Source organism: Austrofundulus limnaeus, unplaced genomic scaffold (assembly GCF_001266775.1).
Source record: "Austrofundulus limnaeus strain Quisiro unplaced genomic scaffold, Austrofundulus_limnaeus-1.0 Scaffold3, whole genome shotgun sequence".
Classification (NCBI taxonomy): domain Eukaryota; kingdom Metazoa; phylum Chordata; class Actinopteri; order Cyprinodontiformes; family Rivulidae; genus Austrofundulus; species Austrofundulus limnaeus.
This window is the reverse complement of record NW_013952405.1, coordinates 3,954,515-3,969,230: the sequence shown is the minus strand read 5'-3', so window position 1 is coordinate 3,969,230 and position 14,716 is coordinate 3,954,515. Positions and strand designations below refer to the sequence as shown.

At 38.7% G+C, this 14,716-nt stretch overlaps 3 protein-coding genes across 6 annotated transcripts in view; 2 read left to right on the top strand and 1 right to left on the bottom strand.

Annotated features, from left to right (window-relative positions):
* Positions 1-972, bottom strand: part of zgc:194242 (uncharacterized methyltransferase YdaC) — a 5,430-nt gene extending 4,458 nt beyond the window's left edge. Inside the window, exon 1 of one of the 2 annotated variants that reach the window (XM_014017888.1) lies at positions 893-972. The gene's annotated coding sequence lies outside the window, so the exon portion shown is untranslated. Of the gene's footprint in view, positions 1-888 lie in introns of both variants that reach the window. The other variant, XM_014017895.1, reaches the window with a different exon arrangement.
* Positions 960-6,487, top strand: etv7 (ETS variant transcription factor 7). Of its 3 annotated transcripts, XM_014017868.1 has the most exons (10): positions 960-1,041; positions 1,518-1,573; positions 1,734-1,878; positions 1,953-2,117; positions 2,216-2,392; positions 3,760-3,891; positions 4,001-4,144; positions 5,363-5,505; positions 5,606-5,706; positions 5,818-6,487. In XM_014017868.1, exons 2-10 carry the CDS (start codon positions 1,541-1,543, stop codon positions 5,996-5,998), a joined length of 1,221 nt encoding a protein of 406 aa, XP_013873322.1. In that variant the 5' UTR covers positions 960-1,041; positions 1,518-1,540; the 3' UTR covers positions 5,999-6,487. The 3 variants fall into 3 exon arrangements, with proteins under 3 accessions (XP_013873322.1, XP_013873332.1, XP_013873313.1); XM_014017878.1 differs by lacking the exon at positions 1,518-1,573 and having other exon boundaries at positions 975-1,041; XM_014017859.1 differs by lacking the exon at positions 960-1,041 and having other exon boundaries at positions 1,485-1,573.
* A 1,236-nt stretch (positions 6,488-7,723) lies between these two features.
* Positions 7,724-14,689, top strand: pnpla1 (patatin-like phospholipase domain containing 1). Its single transcript, XM_014015726.1, has 9 exons — positions 7,724-8,083; positions 8,168-8,400; positions 8,680-8,745; positions 8,837-9,043; positions 12,543-12,603; positions 12,692-12,913; positions 14,036-14,153; positions 14,223-14,345; positions 14,470-14,689. Exons 1-9 carry the CDS (start codon positions 7,876-7,878, stop codon positions 14,498-14,500), a joined length of 1,269 nt encoding a protein of 422 aa, XP_013871180.1. The 5' UTR covers positions 7,724-7,875; the 3' UTR covers positions 14,501-14,689.
* Positions 14,690-14,716: the final 27 nt, after the last annotated feature.

Sequence of the window (14,716 nt, the reverse complement as noted above, 5' to 3'; positions counted from 1 at the left end):
AACACAAAAGTGGGAGACACATCAATAATGATAATAATAATAATAATAATGTAAGAGCATTTGATGTTTTATACCAGAATAAGCCTTGGGCTAATTTTCATAATAATCATTTGTTACTCTGTYCAGATTTCACTTCCCCTTGTTCTGACAGGTTTGACAAGTTAACGGCTAGCTGTAGCACTCCTGGTGTAGCCTGGGGCACTTCTGGCAGGAATATCATAACATTTCTGCCAGGATAACCATGCAATGCTAAGTAAACAATAGTGTAAAGTTGATGAAAAATACTTTGCAGAAAACCAGAGATTGGACTCATTTAAAGACACCAGCACCCCAAACAAATCCCTACTCAGACTTTCCATTAGCTTGTTAAACTGAGGTTTATCAAAGATGTCCCTAAAACAGGTAAGATATTGACTATTCATAACCTAGCCCCGTTTAAGTGTTTTATATTATTTATTTATTTATTTAGAATTTATTTATTTTTAAATGAGGCATGGTTCAAAACATTTACACKAGGACTGAAATAGCTTGCATTCATTTGGAACCGTAGGTCAGATATTTTGAATATTAAACCACAAGAGTGAACTTTGAAATTGTATCCTTGCACCGGTGATGTAATCACTAAAACACAGGTCTATACGAAAAGACAAAATGCTCACTAAAATTTGCCACATATTCAATAAACTGATTCCAATAGAGTTTTTCTTTAGTTGGAGATTTAGTGCAAAACAAACAATCTGTTAGTTAGTGTCATTTGTACTTCCAGCTGTGGTAAACATGCATACGTTCATCGCAACGCAAAAGTTGTTTTTTTTTCCCACAAATATGACAGTTGAAGCTTCTTGTTTGCTCTTGTCTGTCTCCTGTCTGCCTGAATAAACACCATACCTACTTTCCCTTGAAGTGAAACTCTCTTCTTGCTTAAAAAGGCTCTTCTTTTCCGGTCAGGAACAGAAGGAGGAGGAGCACAAGGAGAAGGAGGAGCTCGTGTTTTTCCGGCGGAGCTCGTGTGTCGGAAGCGCACGCGCGTTACTTGCTAAGGTTCGCTTTTTTTTCACGCTCCCACGCAGCTCTTCTGTCTAATGTGTTTTCCCGGAGTTTGTCTTACACTTCCTCACACTGTCGCCCCATTGTTCCCACCTTTTTCATATAAGCGCGAATATTACATTTACTGATTATTGCTGCTTTTAGTTTTTTTTTCTACACAAGATGAGTTTATTCAGCGCTTCAGTCTGATCAAACATAGCTCATTTTTGTTTTGGAAAGGTGCTCAGCAGCCTCGGCTTCCTCCAATCAGCCTGTTTTGCGCACACACCCCTTTGCGAGGATTAGGTTTCTTTCGTTTTCATTTCCCGGAAGGCTCGAATGTGAAAAAAACTGCAGATTTTTATTTAGTATATATTCGAGGATATTGCTCTGATATTTTATTTAGAAAAACTTTCAGKTTTTTTTAAATATTTTATTTGTCAGTTCTTTTTCTGCTTATGAGGAAATCATTCAGTTTTATTTATAAACAGTCGAACAGAAAAGGGAGATCTCAATGGCGAGCATTTTCCCTTCACCCTTGATCAAGGTAAGTTCAGCTCTGACGATCAGTCCATTTTTAACTTTATTTATTAAACTGTAGGTAGAAAACCTTATTAGTCTATTGAGAGCAAAAGTTCCAGTTTATCTTTGATCTGCACTGCTGCTTTTATATCTAAGTTTGTATCTATTTGTGTGGTTGTTTAWAGCATGAAAACAGAGCAGACAGTCCTCCAGTCTTAATGCAGGGGAGGCAGATCAACCTGCCTGCCAGTGATCACCCCCCCACTAATCAAGCTCCTTTGGCCAGTCCTCCCACTCAGGAAGACCTGTGGCATCTGCCTGGACGACTAAGTGAGCCGTTATTTTAAATATTATGATTAATATGAGGATTGCTTTGCCATGTTTTAAACCTCTACCCTCTCTAGGAATAAACCCATCTCTGTGGGATAAGGAGGATGTTGCCCACTGGCTCCACTGGGCTCAGAAGGAGTACTCGCTGCGCCGGCCAGAAAAGGGTCATTTCGAGATGAACGGCAGAGCCCTGTGCCTGCTCACCAAAGAAGACTTCAGACGCCGCTGTCCTAGCTCAGGTAAAAAATAAATGTGCAGAAAAAATAAACATACACACAAAGACATCGTTTTCCTCATGTTGCCCTTTTCTCTGCTCTTGACCTTGGGATTCCCACAGGGGACGTTCTCTATGAGATTCTTCAGTGTGTGAAGCAAAAAAGACGGAGCGTCGTCTGCGAGCCCCCGAGTGTTTCTCCTTCTGCGACAGCCAGACACATTCAGGATCCAACCAGCTGCCAGAAATCTCTCTACACACTCAAAGAGCCACAGCCTGTGACTGTCAGTGACCCCACCGGTAAGAGTTGGTCACTTTAATAATGCGTTATGTCATAAAGTTACTGAATCAGAAACAGCTGAAGAATACCGTCAGTATTTTTGTAAGAATCCTTTTTGTCTTAGAACAAAGCTTTTCACTGGTAAAAGTGAAAAAGAGAAGAAAGTGTGCATAGTTGTAAAACATTTACTGTAACCACTTGAAATTAGGGCTGTGTGTTGGTAAGAATTTGTTGATRTGATACATATCTTGACACAGGATGTCACAAAAGGACATATTATGATACATTGCCATTTTTTTTACCAAAAGATTCAAATTTATAAAAAAAATCATCAGAGCAATTGTACACTAAAATACAACACTGAAATGAACTCTTGATATGATGATTTACATTTTAAGCCTTAATTAAAAACCAGTATAGTGCGTTTGAGAATTGATACAGTATCAGGAAGTGAAATATTGTGATACTTCATTGTGTCTATTTAACATCCCTACTTGAAATATACTGTATATAAATTATTTTCTTTATCTCGTTAAAAATAAGCTAGTAAAATCTGGATAGTTAATAATAAAAACAAAAAAACAACAACACACAAATGGATCATTATGTCTTTTATGCACTTGGATTGTGCAGCAGAGGGAACAACAGTGCAAAAAATAAAAATAATAAAACACACTGTGTTATACAGAGAGCTGGTTGTTTAAGTTTTGTTGCTTATCAAATCTGACTTGTTTACTCTAGTTAAAAAGTGGCTTCAAGTACTTCCTGGTAAACGTGTGAACACATCAAGTTAGACATTTTCTTTTCGTCGCAACATTTACAAGGAAGCAAAACATTAAAGCTCCCTAATTTACCCAAACCCTGAACGCCACATGTTCCAACATCACTGTTTTCTTTCCCCTTCACATATTTCGTACGCATAATGTGTCGATGCAAGGGTTGTGAAATTTCATTTTGTAATACGTTGATGATTTATCTCTTTATTCCGAATGCTTTATGCTTTGTAAAAACAATATTGAGTTCATCATTTAAATGTTTTGAAACAAAAAAAAGCGGCAAATCATTTCCTTGTGCAATAGATAAAATATCAGAATCATAAAGATGTTTTTCATTATGGTGCAACTGCACACATTCCTGATGGTGCTTTCCACTGYAGGAAGTAGGACGTGCTAATTTGTTGTAACAACATGGATTAAAGAAAACATAATACTCCGTCCTTTTTGTTTTATTCGATTATTTGCATGTTAGAGCTAAACTGAAATGCCCTCTTTGTGTTAAACATTACAAAACTCTGATAAACCTGTTAATCTAAAACATTCAAGCTGTTATTAAATTGCTTTTGCTTTCTGTTTAGCACTTCACATTTCCTCATATTTCTCTTGTGCAGTTCCTGCCGCTGCCAGCACGGCAGTGCCTGTGGTGGTTGGAGCCACAGTGTGCAGCCAACCAGAGCCCATCACGTCTCCTCTCAGAGAACGCCCTGTTGTCTTCCATTATTCTGCTCCACTCACGCATAATAGTGGGTATAAAATAAACAAAAGCAAAAAGACTGAAAGTTAAAAACTCTAATTTGGAATTCTAATCATGGCAAACACCGCTTGTTGTTTCTTTCATTTATTTTTCCTTAGATGGGTCTGCGTCTGTCTCTGCAATCCCTCACAACCCCGTCCAAAATCTTCCCTCAAAAGAGGGGGTGATTCAGGAACCTCTCAACCTGTCCAGTCGAGAGAAGCCGAGGAGCCCGCTGCACAAAGCCAACGGTAAAATACCAGGTAATGTGTGATTATGTTCTAACAGTGTCCACAAAATAATAATATTTAAAAAAGTTCTTAATCATAGAACAGACAAACAGATCAAAAAAGGTAAATGCATTTGTAAATACATCAGCCATTCACTGAAGTTGATATCAGTATGGGAAGTTTTAGCTGTTCTGCTTGCATTGAAAAAATATAACAAAAATGCACCAAAAGCAAATAAGAAAAAAACACAATTTAAAGTCTCAGGTTTCAAATATCATTCAGGCACATGTTGCTCTTTGTCTGCGGTCTAATCATTGAGGCAACAGGTCCTGSGGTGTCCTCCAGTGGGGAGTGTCCCTGAAAACCCCCCAAATGGAGGTGTCAAAAAGGCATCTTATTCAGATGCTAATAGCCAATAGTTCTCTTTATACAAAGGAGCATTGACTCTACTTCAAGCACCCCCAGATGATGGAGCTCCTCAGCATGGCCATCCCAACAGGGGAAGCCCATTTCAGCTGCTTTTATCACAGATCATTCTTTCAATCGTATACCTTGTGACCATAGGTGAGGGTTAGAAGCTACATGGACCAGGAAATYAAGAGTTTTGCCTTTTGCCTCAGCATCTTCTTCCCCATACCAGACGTACRCACTGTTCCCATGCAGACAGGGTCCAAGTCTGTTAATCCATGTCCTCCTCCATYTTATCATCCCTTTTAAAGAAGACTCCCAGATGCTTGAACTCTGCTTGAAGCAGAGGCTCATCCCCGACTCAAAGGAAGCATTTTAYCRTTTTCTAGTTGAGAACTTTGGTCTCAAACTAATAGAAGCTGAGTAAATCCCAGCGACTGGCACTAGAGTCCAAATACACGTTACATACATTGCACACATATGTAATACTAGTTGATGTTTTAGCTCTGTTTTTAGTCTACAAAAAGGAACATCTTCATCATTTTGACCTCTGCAAGTATGCTACTGGTGGTCTTCTAAATATAAGGTATCTGTTCTGCACAAAGGCYGAAGTTATTGATTTTTGATAGCAAGGTTAATTTAATTGTTTTTTTTTACTGTACTTAAAAAAGAAATTATAATGCAGCATTATTAATAAATATAAATGTTTTGGCAGTTTTATTTTAAAAGTGATTTAAAACTGTCTTTTGCATTATTAGCAGGTTATGAATCAAATTCATTGAAAGAAGTATATATTTTATAAAGCAAAAAAAAATTTGGTGTGTGTGTTTTATTCGTGACCAGAGTGCAGACTGCTGTGGGATTATGTTTACCAGCTGCTGTGTGACGAACGTTACCAAGACTACATACGATGGGAAGATCCGGACAGCCACGTATTCCGGGTAGTTGACCCCAATGGACTGGCGCGTCTCTGGGGGAACCACAAGGTGAGTCACCTGTTGGAATCTGTGTCAAGTCTAAAAAGTAAAAATAAATAAATAAACRTTTTGTGAAACGCAGATAATGAGATGTTTGCTTTGTTGACAGAACCGGGAAAACATGACCTATGAGAAAATGTCCCGTGCTTTGCGGCACTACTACAAACTCAACATCATCAAAAAGGAGCGAGGACAAAAACTGCTCTTCAGGTCTCTCTCTCTCTCTCTCACTCACTCACTCACACCAACACACACACCAACACACACACACAGAAAAAAAAAACAATTGGTGTTTACTGCGTGCCCTTTGACTGCCCTCAGGTTTCTGAAGCTCCCGCTGGATATCAAGAAAACTCAAAATGACACAGAGTCTCCAGAAAACACTCACGATGAGGACTTCCCAGACAGCAGTCCTACACACGAGTTCARCGAGGATCATTTTGAGGTTTCACCTGATCGAGCTTCTCCACTGCCCCCTCCGACGGGTGCTGCAGTGGGGTAAAAACACGTGGACAAAAATGCAACTTTAACAACTGTAACAGAATAAATAATAGTGCATTAAACATATTCAGCTTTAAAACATGAATGTAAAGGTTGGACAAACATAACAGCAACAGACATTGGAAGAAAATAAGTGATTTTTATGCTTTTTGTGTGAATGAACACTAACAGTAAGTTTTATGGAAATCTGTGGAAAAAAATAGCATCAGTATTTATCAAAATAATCATCCTAYTGTCAACTTTACATTGCTCAGTCCTGGCTGCAGTTCTGTTTGGGGTTTTATGTGCATAAACTATACAAATCTTGCAGGTAAGTCATGTCTGTGATTGGGGTTTTGTTGCAGGTTGTCAAAAAAGGTGGAGTGATACAGAAATTAATAATTTATGTTTGCTCCAGGTTTACCTTTAAGCAAACGTATATGGTGTTTAAAGAGAATTTCAGTTGTTCTTCTGTTTTGCTTTTAAAAATAAATATTTTTTTAGATTGGAATGTGTGACAGATATTTATTGCGTTAAAATAAAAAGTCACAACCAAACATGGCTTCCATGTTTATATGCATTCTAAAACAATTTAAACAAGTCACACAAGTGTTTTCACTAATCTTGTCACACCTGTACAACAACATTGTGCTCAAACACTATAATAATCTTATGCAGTCACTGTGGGTTTTCAAGAAGTTGGGCTCAAGCAGACTACCACAGTCCACTGACTTGTAATACTTTTATCATGGTACCAAAACTACACTTGTGGTACTACTGTGGTAGCACATTGACTCATCTGCTGACTGCCCATGGGCTTTATTTTTTTATATTTTGTATTTTATTTWATTTTTTTGCCAAATCTCACTGATTGTCTGCAAACTCAATCGTACAAGGATTTTTATTAACATTGGAGAAACAACCGGAATTTAATAATAATTAAAAATAAAATCACTACTGTGGACCTTTTRTTAACCAGATCAACAACTCAAACAGGAAGTTGCCATTCTCATATTCTCAGAATTTCCTGTTGTTAGACAAAGCTTAACCTCTGGGGGGTGCTGTGGTACCACATTCGCTCATCTGCTGACTTCTCATTGGCTTCCTTTGTGTGCCAGGTCTCACTGATTAATCTCACTGAGCCAATCACATTTCCCCTGCAACAGAAAAMTACCCAGCCTCAGTCAACCCTTTCTATTTTTACAAACTTGCCAAACTTCACTGATTGTCTGCGAACTCAATCATACACAAGGATTTTTATGAAAATKGGAAAAACAACTGGAATTTTGGAAATTATTAGTCTCATATTTTATATCTAACTACAAATAACTACAAAGATAAAAGTCCTTGAGATTGTCCTCATCACGCTTCTGTCAGTGTGCCCCAGGGCAGCTGTGGCTACAGTGTAGTTTGCCATCATCAGTGTGTGAATGTGAGTGTGAATGGGTGAATGTCTGTTAGTGTAAAGCACTTTGGGGTCCGGAGGGACTTGAAAAGTGCTCTATAAGTTCAGTACCATTTACCATTTACCATCGCATAGGCAGAAAAAGGTGTGACTGGGACAATCTTCAAACTCAACCATAYGTGAGATTGTCTAAAGACATACTTTAAAAAAGTAGGATTTTCAGAATGTACTGTATTGTTTCCATACTTCTTTGAAGCTACTTAGTAAATGGACAGAAATGTGCCTCATGGAGACAAAAAAGGCTTTTGATATCACTGCATCACATGGCTATGACAAACCAAGTATGTCAAATTGGGGTGTTTTTAAAATGCACAGGGCATTTTTCATTTCACAGCAGACTGACTAAACCTGGAGAGAGAAATCTAAGGCATAGCATATATGTTTCTGTTATTTTCCCCTTAAATAACTACCTAATTATTGCAACATTTTGGAAAATGTCACCAAGTGCCTCCAGATCTCACTCCTGTAATGATCGCTACAGCATCACCTTTTCTGGATCTGGATTTTTGTCTATTTACCAGTTGGGGGTTGCATTGGGCTTCTTGAGGTACTCACCCTGGATTCTGAAGTCGGCGCCTCASATCCTCGGTGCTTCTGCTGGGTCTCTGGCTGCAGCTACTGTAGCCTGTGAACTAAACCCGAGTAAGTGGCCATGTGTTTGACTCCACATTTACAATGACTGAATGTAAAAAGTACTTTTAAAAYGAGAGTCCTGTTTTATTGCAGTTGCCATACGGGATGAGATGCTTCTMTTTGCCAAACAGGTGAAGGCTTTTACTTTGGGAATATTAAGCCCATCAGTCAATGTTTTCCAGTGGCTAGAGAAAGCTCTGCACAAACATCTTCCTTCTGATGCCCACCGTTTGGCAAACGGCCGCCTTGGTGTTGCTGTGACACGTCTGTCTGATGGAGAGCAAATCATTTTATCGGAGTTCCAGTCCAAGGAAGATGTTGTTCAAGTAAGTTTGTTCTTCTGGTAGTGAGGAAAATGATCATAGAAATGACAGAAATGTTCCAGTCATCAGTTAAAAAATAAGATCATGATTAATAAATATTTTTGACAAACCCCAAAACCCAGAAGGAAAAAAACTTTTCTATTAGATTAAGGTAGATTGTCTGTGGAAAAATGCCCAAAATATAGCAATTTGAATAAATGCATCACTAGATTCTTCTTTTTGATGATACATTTATATTCCAACATGATTATTAATTGAGTAGAAGCTGTTTGTTGTCTTCAGGCTCTGCTGTGCAGCTGCTTTTTGCCAGGATATTGTGGCTTTCTGCCTCCACTCTTCAGGGGTGTGGTGAGTATTTTCAGGATTTTTTTAATATATATAAATTCTTTCTAACATCATGTTAAGTCCCYTTAGTCATGTTTGTAATCTTGTCTGACAGCACTATATAGATGGTGGTTTGAGTGGCTTCATGCCCAGAATGMCTGAGTCGTCTACGCTGACTGTGTCCCCTTTCTCTGGAGACACTGATATTTGTCCCGCTGACCCTCCTTGCCCGATGACGATGGTGGTTTCAGGAGCCAATTTTAAGACCAACGTAGCTAACTCCTGGAGGATGATCACTGCCCTTTGCTCTGTGGATTTGGAGGTCAGGTGCTCACTGCTGGACTAAAGCAGTTCATATTTATAATCTTTTTTTTTTTTTTTTGCCTTTTTTAACAAATGCTTCTTACATTCAGTCTGTTTAAAACAGGGCCACAAATTAGGTTTGGTTCACTCATCTGGTTTGTCACTTGACTGTGACTAATGGATTTTCCTGTTTTTTAATACAAAACTATTTTCCATTTTTAGTTAAATCTCCACAGTAACACATCTTTGCCAAAACAAAATCACAAGTTCATCCAAACAACACCATATCAGATTAATCAAGGGCTGGTTTAACAACAACAAAATGGTGAAAAGAGTGTCAGATGTGTGTGGAAGGTTTGATGTTAAATGTTGTCGGTTGTGAGTTAGAGGAGAAAGAGAAATTTTAGAAGGATCTTGATGAAGTTATAATATTCCGAGGGAGAAGAGGGTGGTGATCCAAGCAGAGGTGAATGGACATGGTGGAGAAAACAGGAGTGATGGGCAGGTTTGGTGTCAATTAAAGGAGCCAGAAAGAACAGATGATTGTAGATTTTGCAAGAGAATTAAAATGGCTTTAGTAAACTCCTACTTCCAAAAGATGGAGGAAGATGAGATGATTTACAACAGTGGAGGCTGGAGTTCTGTACGTTCTGTGTAGAAGGGGTAACCTGAGGAGATTGGGACTATAAGCTTCCAGCAGTGGAAAACATGGCCAGACACTGTGATGACGGTGTGTAGGATGACTTGTGGTGAAGAAAATGAAAAGAGTGAAGTCAGAGAAGAAAACCAAAACCTTGAAGTTGAGCAAGGACTAATGTGAGGAGTTCAGAGGGGAGCTGTTATTGACTCTGGGTGGTGTGGAAGAGCTTGTAATTGACTGGGCTATTACAGAAACACTCATTAAAAAGACAAGTAGAAAGATACTTGGTGTTTCATCTGGGCCTTGAAAAGATGACAAAAAGTCTGGTAGTGAAAGTGTAGGAAGTTTAGAGGAAGAAGAAAACGTGAGCCAGTGAGAGGACTGAGGAAAGTGTACAGAAGGTAACAAAGGTAGACGTATGATGAGCTGTATGCTTCAAAAGTTAGCCATCTAAAAATATGTTTTAAAATAGTCGGAATCTTCTCAAAATATAGGAAATAATCTGCCAGTGCAGTAAAACAATTGCACTTGGTACAGCGTCTTGAAATAAGAAAAATTTCCAGGCTAACAAAATTAACTAGAGAGATTGCATTTCCTGCGAAAACGCTAGTGTGAATGCTTCTTGCTGAAAACGTAAGCTGAACACTGCTGAAATTGAGCTGAAAAATTTTTATAGCAAAAGTGTTATTGCAAGTTCAAATTTTCAGTTGAAAGAAGCAAAAAAGCCTAAGTTTGCAGAAAAAAGGTAAAAAGAAGCAAAAATATAGTTGAAAAAGCAGAAAACAGCTAAAAGCTAAAATAGCTTAAAGAGAACAAAGCATCTGTAGAYGCATAAATACCACAAATTTGCAGAAAAAAGCTCAGACAGTAGAAAAAGGCAAAAGAATAGCAAAAAGAAGCTAAAATTAGCATAAAATAAGCTAAACGTAGCAGCTACAAATTGTAATTAGCACCCTAACAGTGGAAAAAATGTAAAATTGGCAGAAAAAAACATAAATGTACAAAAAAGTGTCAATTTGTAGTTACTAAAACAGCCAAATTTTAAAGTAAAATAGTTCAAAAGGAGCTGGAAATTTTTTAATTAGCATAATGAAGCATAATGAGCTTGAGGTTGCAGAACTTAGCAGAAAAAAGTTATATTAGCTACAAAAACTGTGTATTTAGCTTAAAAAAGCTAACTTTAGCTAATTACAGCTAAAAATGATCTGAAATTGCAGCAAATACCGGTAGATGAAAATAGCAGAATGCCCTATAAGGAGCAGAGTTAGCACAAATTAGCAGAAAAAAGCACAAAAAGGTGGAAAAAAGCAGAAGAATAGCAGAAAGAAGCTGAATTTTAGCTGGAATTGCAGAAAATAGCTAAAATTAGCAAAAATGTAGCAAAAAATTAAGACAGGGAATTTAAAAAGAGCAGCACCAGACCAAAAGGTGTAAGGATCTGTAAAGATTTAGAAACATTTCAAAGGATTTTAAGGATGATGAAAACAGCTCCTTTCATTTTCAATGGTAAAAAAGTGGCTAAAAAAAGTGAAATAGCTGAAAAAGTAAAATCTGCTGAAATACTGTACTGTAGAGGCTGGACCCAAGTAGGGTGAGGAGAACTTGTATGAACTGGAGAGATCAGGCTGGAAAAGATGTACAGCAAGTTAGGATTGTTAAAGATAGAATTGGTAATAAGGGAGGAGAGTGTGATGGGAAGGTGGAAGGAGTACTTTTGAGGAGCTAATGAATGAAGAGAACGGAATGGAAAGACAAAGTCAGAGAAACTGTGAACCAAGAAGTAGGAAAGATTAGTGAGGATGAGATTCAAAAAGCTTAGAAGAAGAGATGGACCTTACAGTGAGTGTGTGGAAATGTTTAGTCGCGATGGCAGGAAAGTTTTTGTCTGTATTATTCAGCTGCATTTTTGAGAATGAGAAAATGCCTGAGGACTGGAGGAGAAGTGTGCAGCTGCCTCTTTTTTAAGAACATATGTGGTGTACAGAGCTGTAGCATTTACAGGGGGCAGCAGTATGGTTTCAAGGCAGGAAAGAGCACCACATATACCATTTTAGTTTTGAGGCTGTAAATAGAGAAGTACAGAATGGGTTGTGGTGTTGTGTGAGAAAATCTGGAGTGGCAGAGAGGTGTGCTAGACTAGTAAATTACATGTATTAGGACAACAGGACATTGGTGAGATGTGCTGTAGGAGTGACAGTAACTGATACGCAGAAAAGACCTTGAAAATCTGTGAATAAAACTGAAAAAGAAAACCTTCTTTAGATATCAATCTCTTTTACAAGAGGGACCTGGCATCATTGCTCGTCAGCTGTCCAAGAACCTAACCTTGACCCCTTACATTTGAAGTAACCAAAGGCAAACTTTGCAACTTTTTGTTTCATGGTAAATGCGTGGTCTCCTCCGAGTGGGACATGCCCGGAACACCTCAGGGAGATGTCCAGGTGGCATCCTAACCAGATGCCCGAGCCACCACAACTGAGAGGAGACCCAGAGGAAAACMCAGGARGGACTATGCTTCTCGGCTGGCCTGGCCTTGGGATTCCCCCAGAGGAGCTGACCCAAGTAGCTGAGGAGAGAGAAGTCTGGGGCTCTCTGCTTAGGCTGCTGCCCCGGGACCCTGTCCTGGATAAGTGGAAGAAAATGGATGCATGGGTTAATGTGGGGAGAAAATAAAAGCTATCTTAGTGAAGTTTTAAAAACTAATTAAGTTTTCAGCCTGCTTTTCTCATGGTACAGAGAAGCACATACTGAGATGAGCCATTTTACATCATAATAACATAACAGAAATCTGGTTTTGAAATGAAAAGCAATCTAATGCAAGTGATGATACAATGATGTACAAATATAACACTATAGTTGTTATATTTTCACTTTGTAGGATCTGGAACAAGCGTTCCACAATGGCTACGAAGATGCAGTTACTTTTCTTTGGAATAAAGGTGGGTCAAATGAGGCATTAAAAACACTGAAGCATGGGCCCACTTTCTCAAATGTGAAGTTTTGTTTTATGTCTTCTTATATGTTTAGATCTTGCTTCTTCCCCGATGACTCCGGGGTTTCAGAGCTGTGACTCAACTGATGCACAGATGCTTCTGGAAATCACCAAAATGGAAGAAGAGGAAATAAAAGTGGAACAACAGGCCACCACTCTGACATCTTTCCCAGACAAAAGATCCAGGCTGATAGTTAACTCCACTGTGCCAGAAAACACCCAAGATCCTCTTCTCATCTTTGATGATGAAAAGAATGGTATGGATTGTCACACGAACACACATTTTAAAAAGGTCATTGCTGCTTTTAATTTATGTAGAAACAAAATGGAGGCTTTTGCAGTCTGTAATTAAAAGTATGGCAGTGCAAACAAAATATGCATTTTTTTGGGATATAATTTAATTCACCTGAAGACCAGTGATGGGATAGCCTGGACGCAGCTCCRCTCAATTCTAGTTTCCCTTCACTGCTCCGTCTGGAACTTCTCCCATAGACAAGGATTTCGCTGGCAGATTTTTAGCCGGGCCAATCAGAGAGCAGAACGTCAATTTTTGAACGATGTCGATTTTTTGTGCAGTGTCTGCTAGTTATTTTAACATACGGCAATGGAGGAAGTGAATGAAGCCAGTCTGTGTTGATAAGGCTTCCAAATTCAAATAAATTTGTCTGACAAAGCAGCAGCTCTGATTTACAGCCGTCTCGTTCGGCTCGGTATATTTCTCCTCTCAGTAGGGTTGTTTACAGCACACGCGATTTCCGGTTAGCTTCTTAGCTTAGCCTCCTTCACAGCGACAACACATACATGCTTCAGCAGAGGCCACACCTCCTGCAAGAATCGCTTCTCTATGCAGCAAGTCCAGACCCTTGTACGAAGYAAAGTGAAGGACAGGGTCTAGTCATTACCAGGCTAGTGATGGGAATAAAAATGGTTTAATTTYCAAGGAACTGCAAATCGATAAGTAGTGGCATCACAAATGCAATGGAAGTGTTATCAGGCTGTTGCTGGAACAAAACAGTAAGGAGAAGGTCAGCAGACAGATGAGATGCATTGGACAGCTTTACCAACACTTGACATGGTTTTCATGAGGCATGGGTCATATTGTGCCACTGCCCAACATGTGGGGTGTAGAGATATCTCATTGGCCCAATGTTAGAACCATTGCCATGTTGTGAGGATTGTAATTGTCATACAGACCAAACTAAGGGACAATGGTCATAATGGGCACCAGAACCCTTCTGCACCTTTAGGCATCGAACATGTTGCGCCATGTTGTACTGTTTCATTGTTTGACATCAGCCAAATTAAAAGTTCAATCTTGCATGAGTTGGCTGCCATTAATGAAATACACTATATAAACTATGTTAACATGTGTGTTTCAGTTCTGTTGAGCAATAGGACAACCTATATGGGCATGTTTGGATTGCTAGTGAGAATGTTGTACATCCTGCTTCTGACACCCATCATGTCCTTTTATGCCTTGCTGCAGAACTGGCAAAGGTAAGAATAATCCATCTATAGAGACAATAACACCACTTTATATACCAATGTCATTTATTTTTCACCCAGGCTGAAGGAGATGTTCATGAAAGTCCTTGAGTTTGTTATTTTGGGTTGGCTTTTCACAAAACACTATGGACTGTTCATCCTCAGCATTGCTGTCTGTAGCCTCAAGAAAAACATACAAGATCGGTAAGATATTCTAGAATCCTAACATTATCCTCAAAATACTGTTTAATAATTTAAGTGTCAGTTATTTTTTGTTTATTCTTTTGTTTGGTTGAACTTGATTGCTGTTTGATTTTCTGTGTTTTAGAGTCACACATGTGATGTTACTGCTGCAGTAGCTGAAGGTTTATTCACACCACAGAGCTCTGTGAGGAGGGAAGAGTTTGTCAGCTTTGGATCTGTTKTCAAGTCATTCAGAAAATATCTGCTTCAGGAACTTTCAAAAAAATAATGCAGCTCTATGTCTCAATGTGATAATTTTAAAAGCTAACAGCAGACATATTAACGCTAACCGCAACCATTTTAAATAAACACACAACACAGCTGTGATAAAT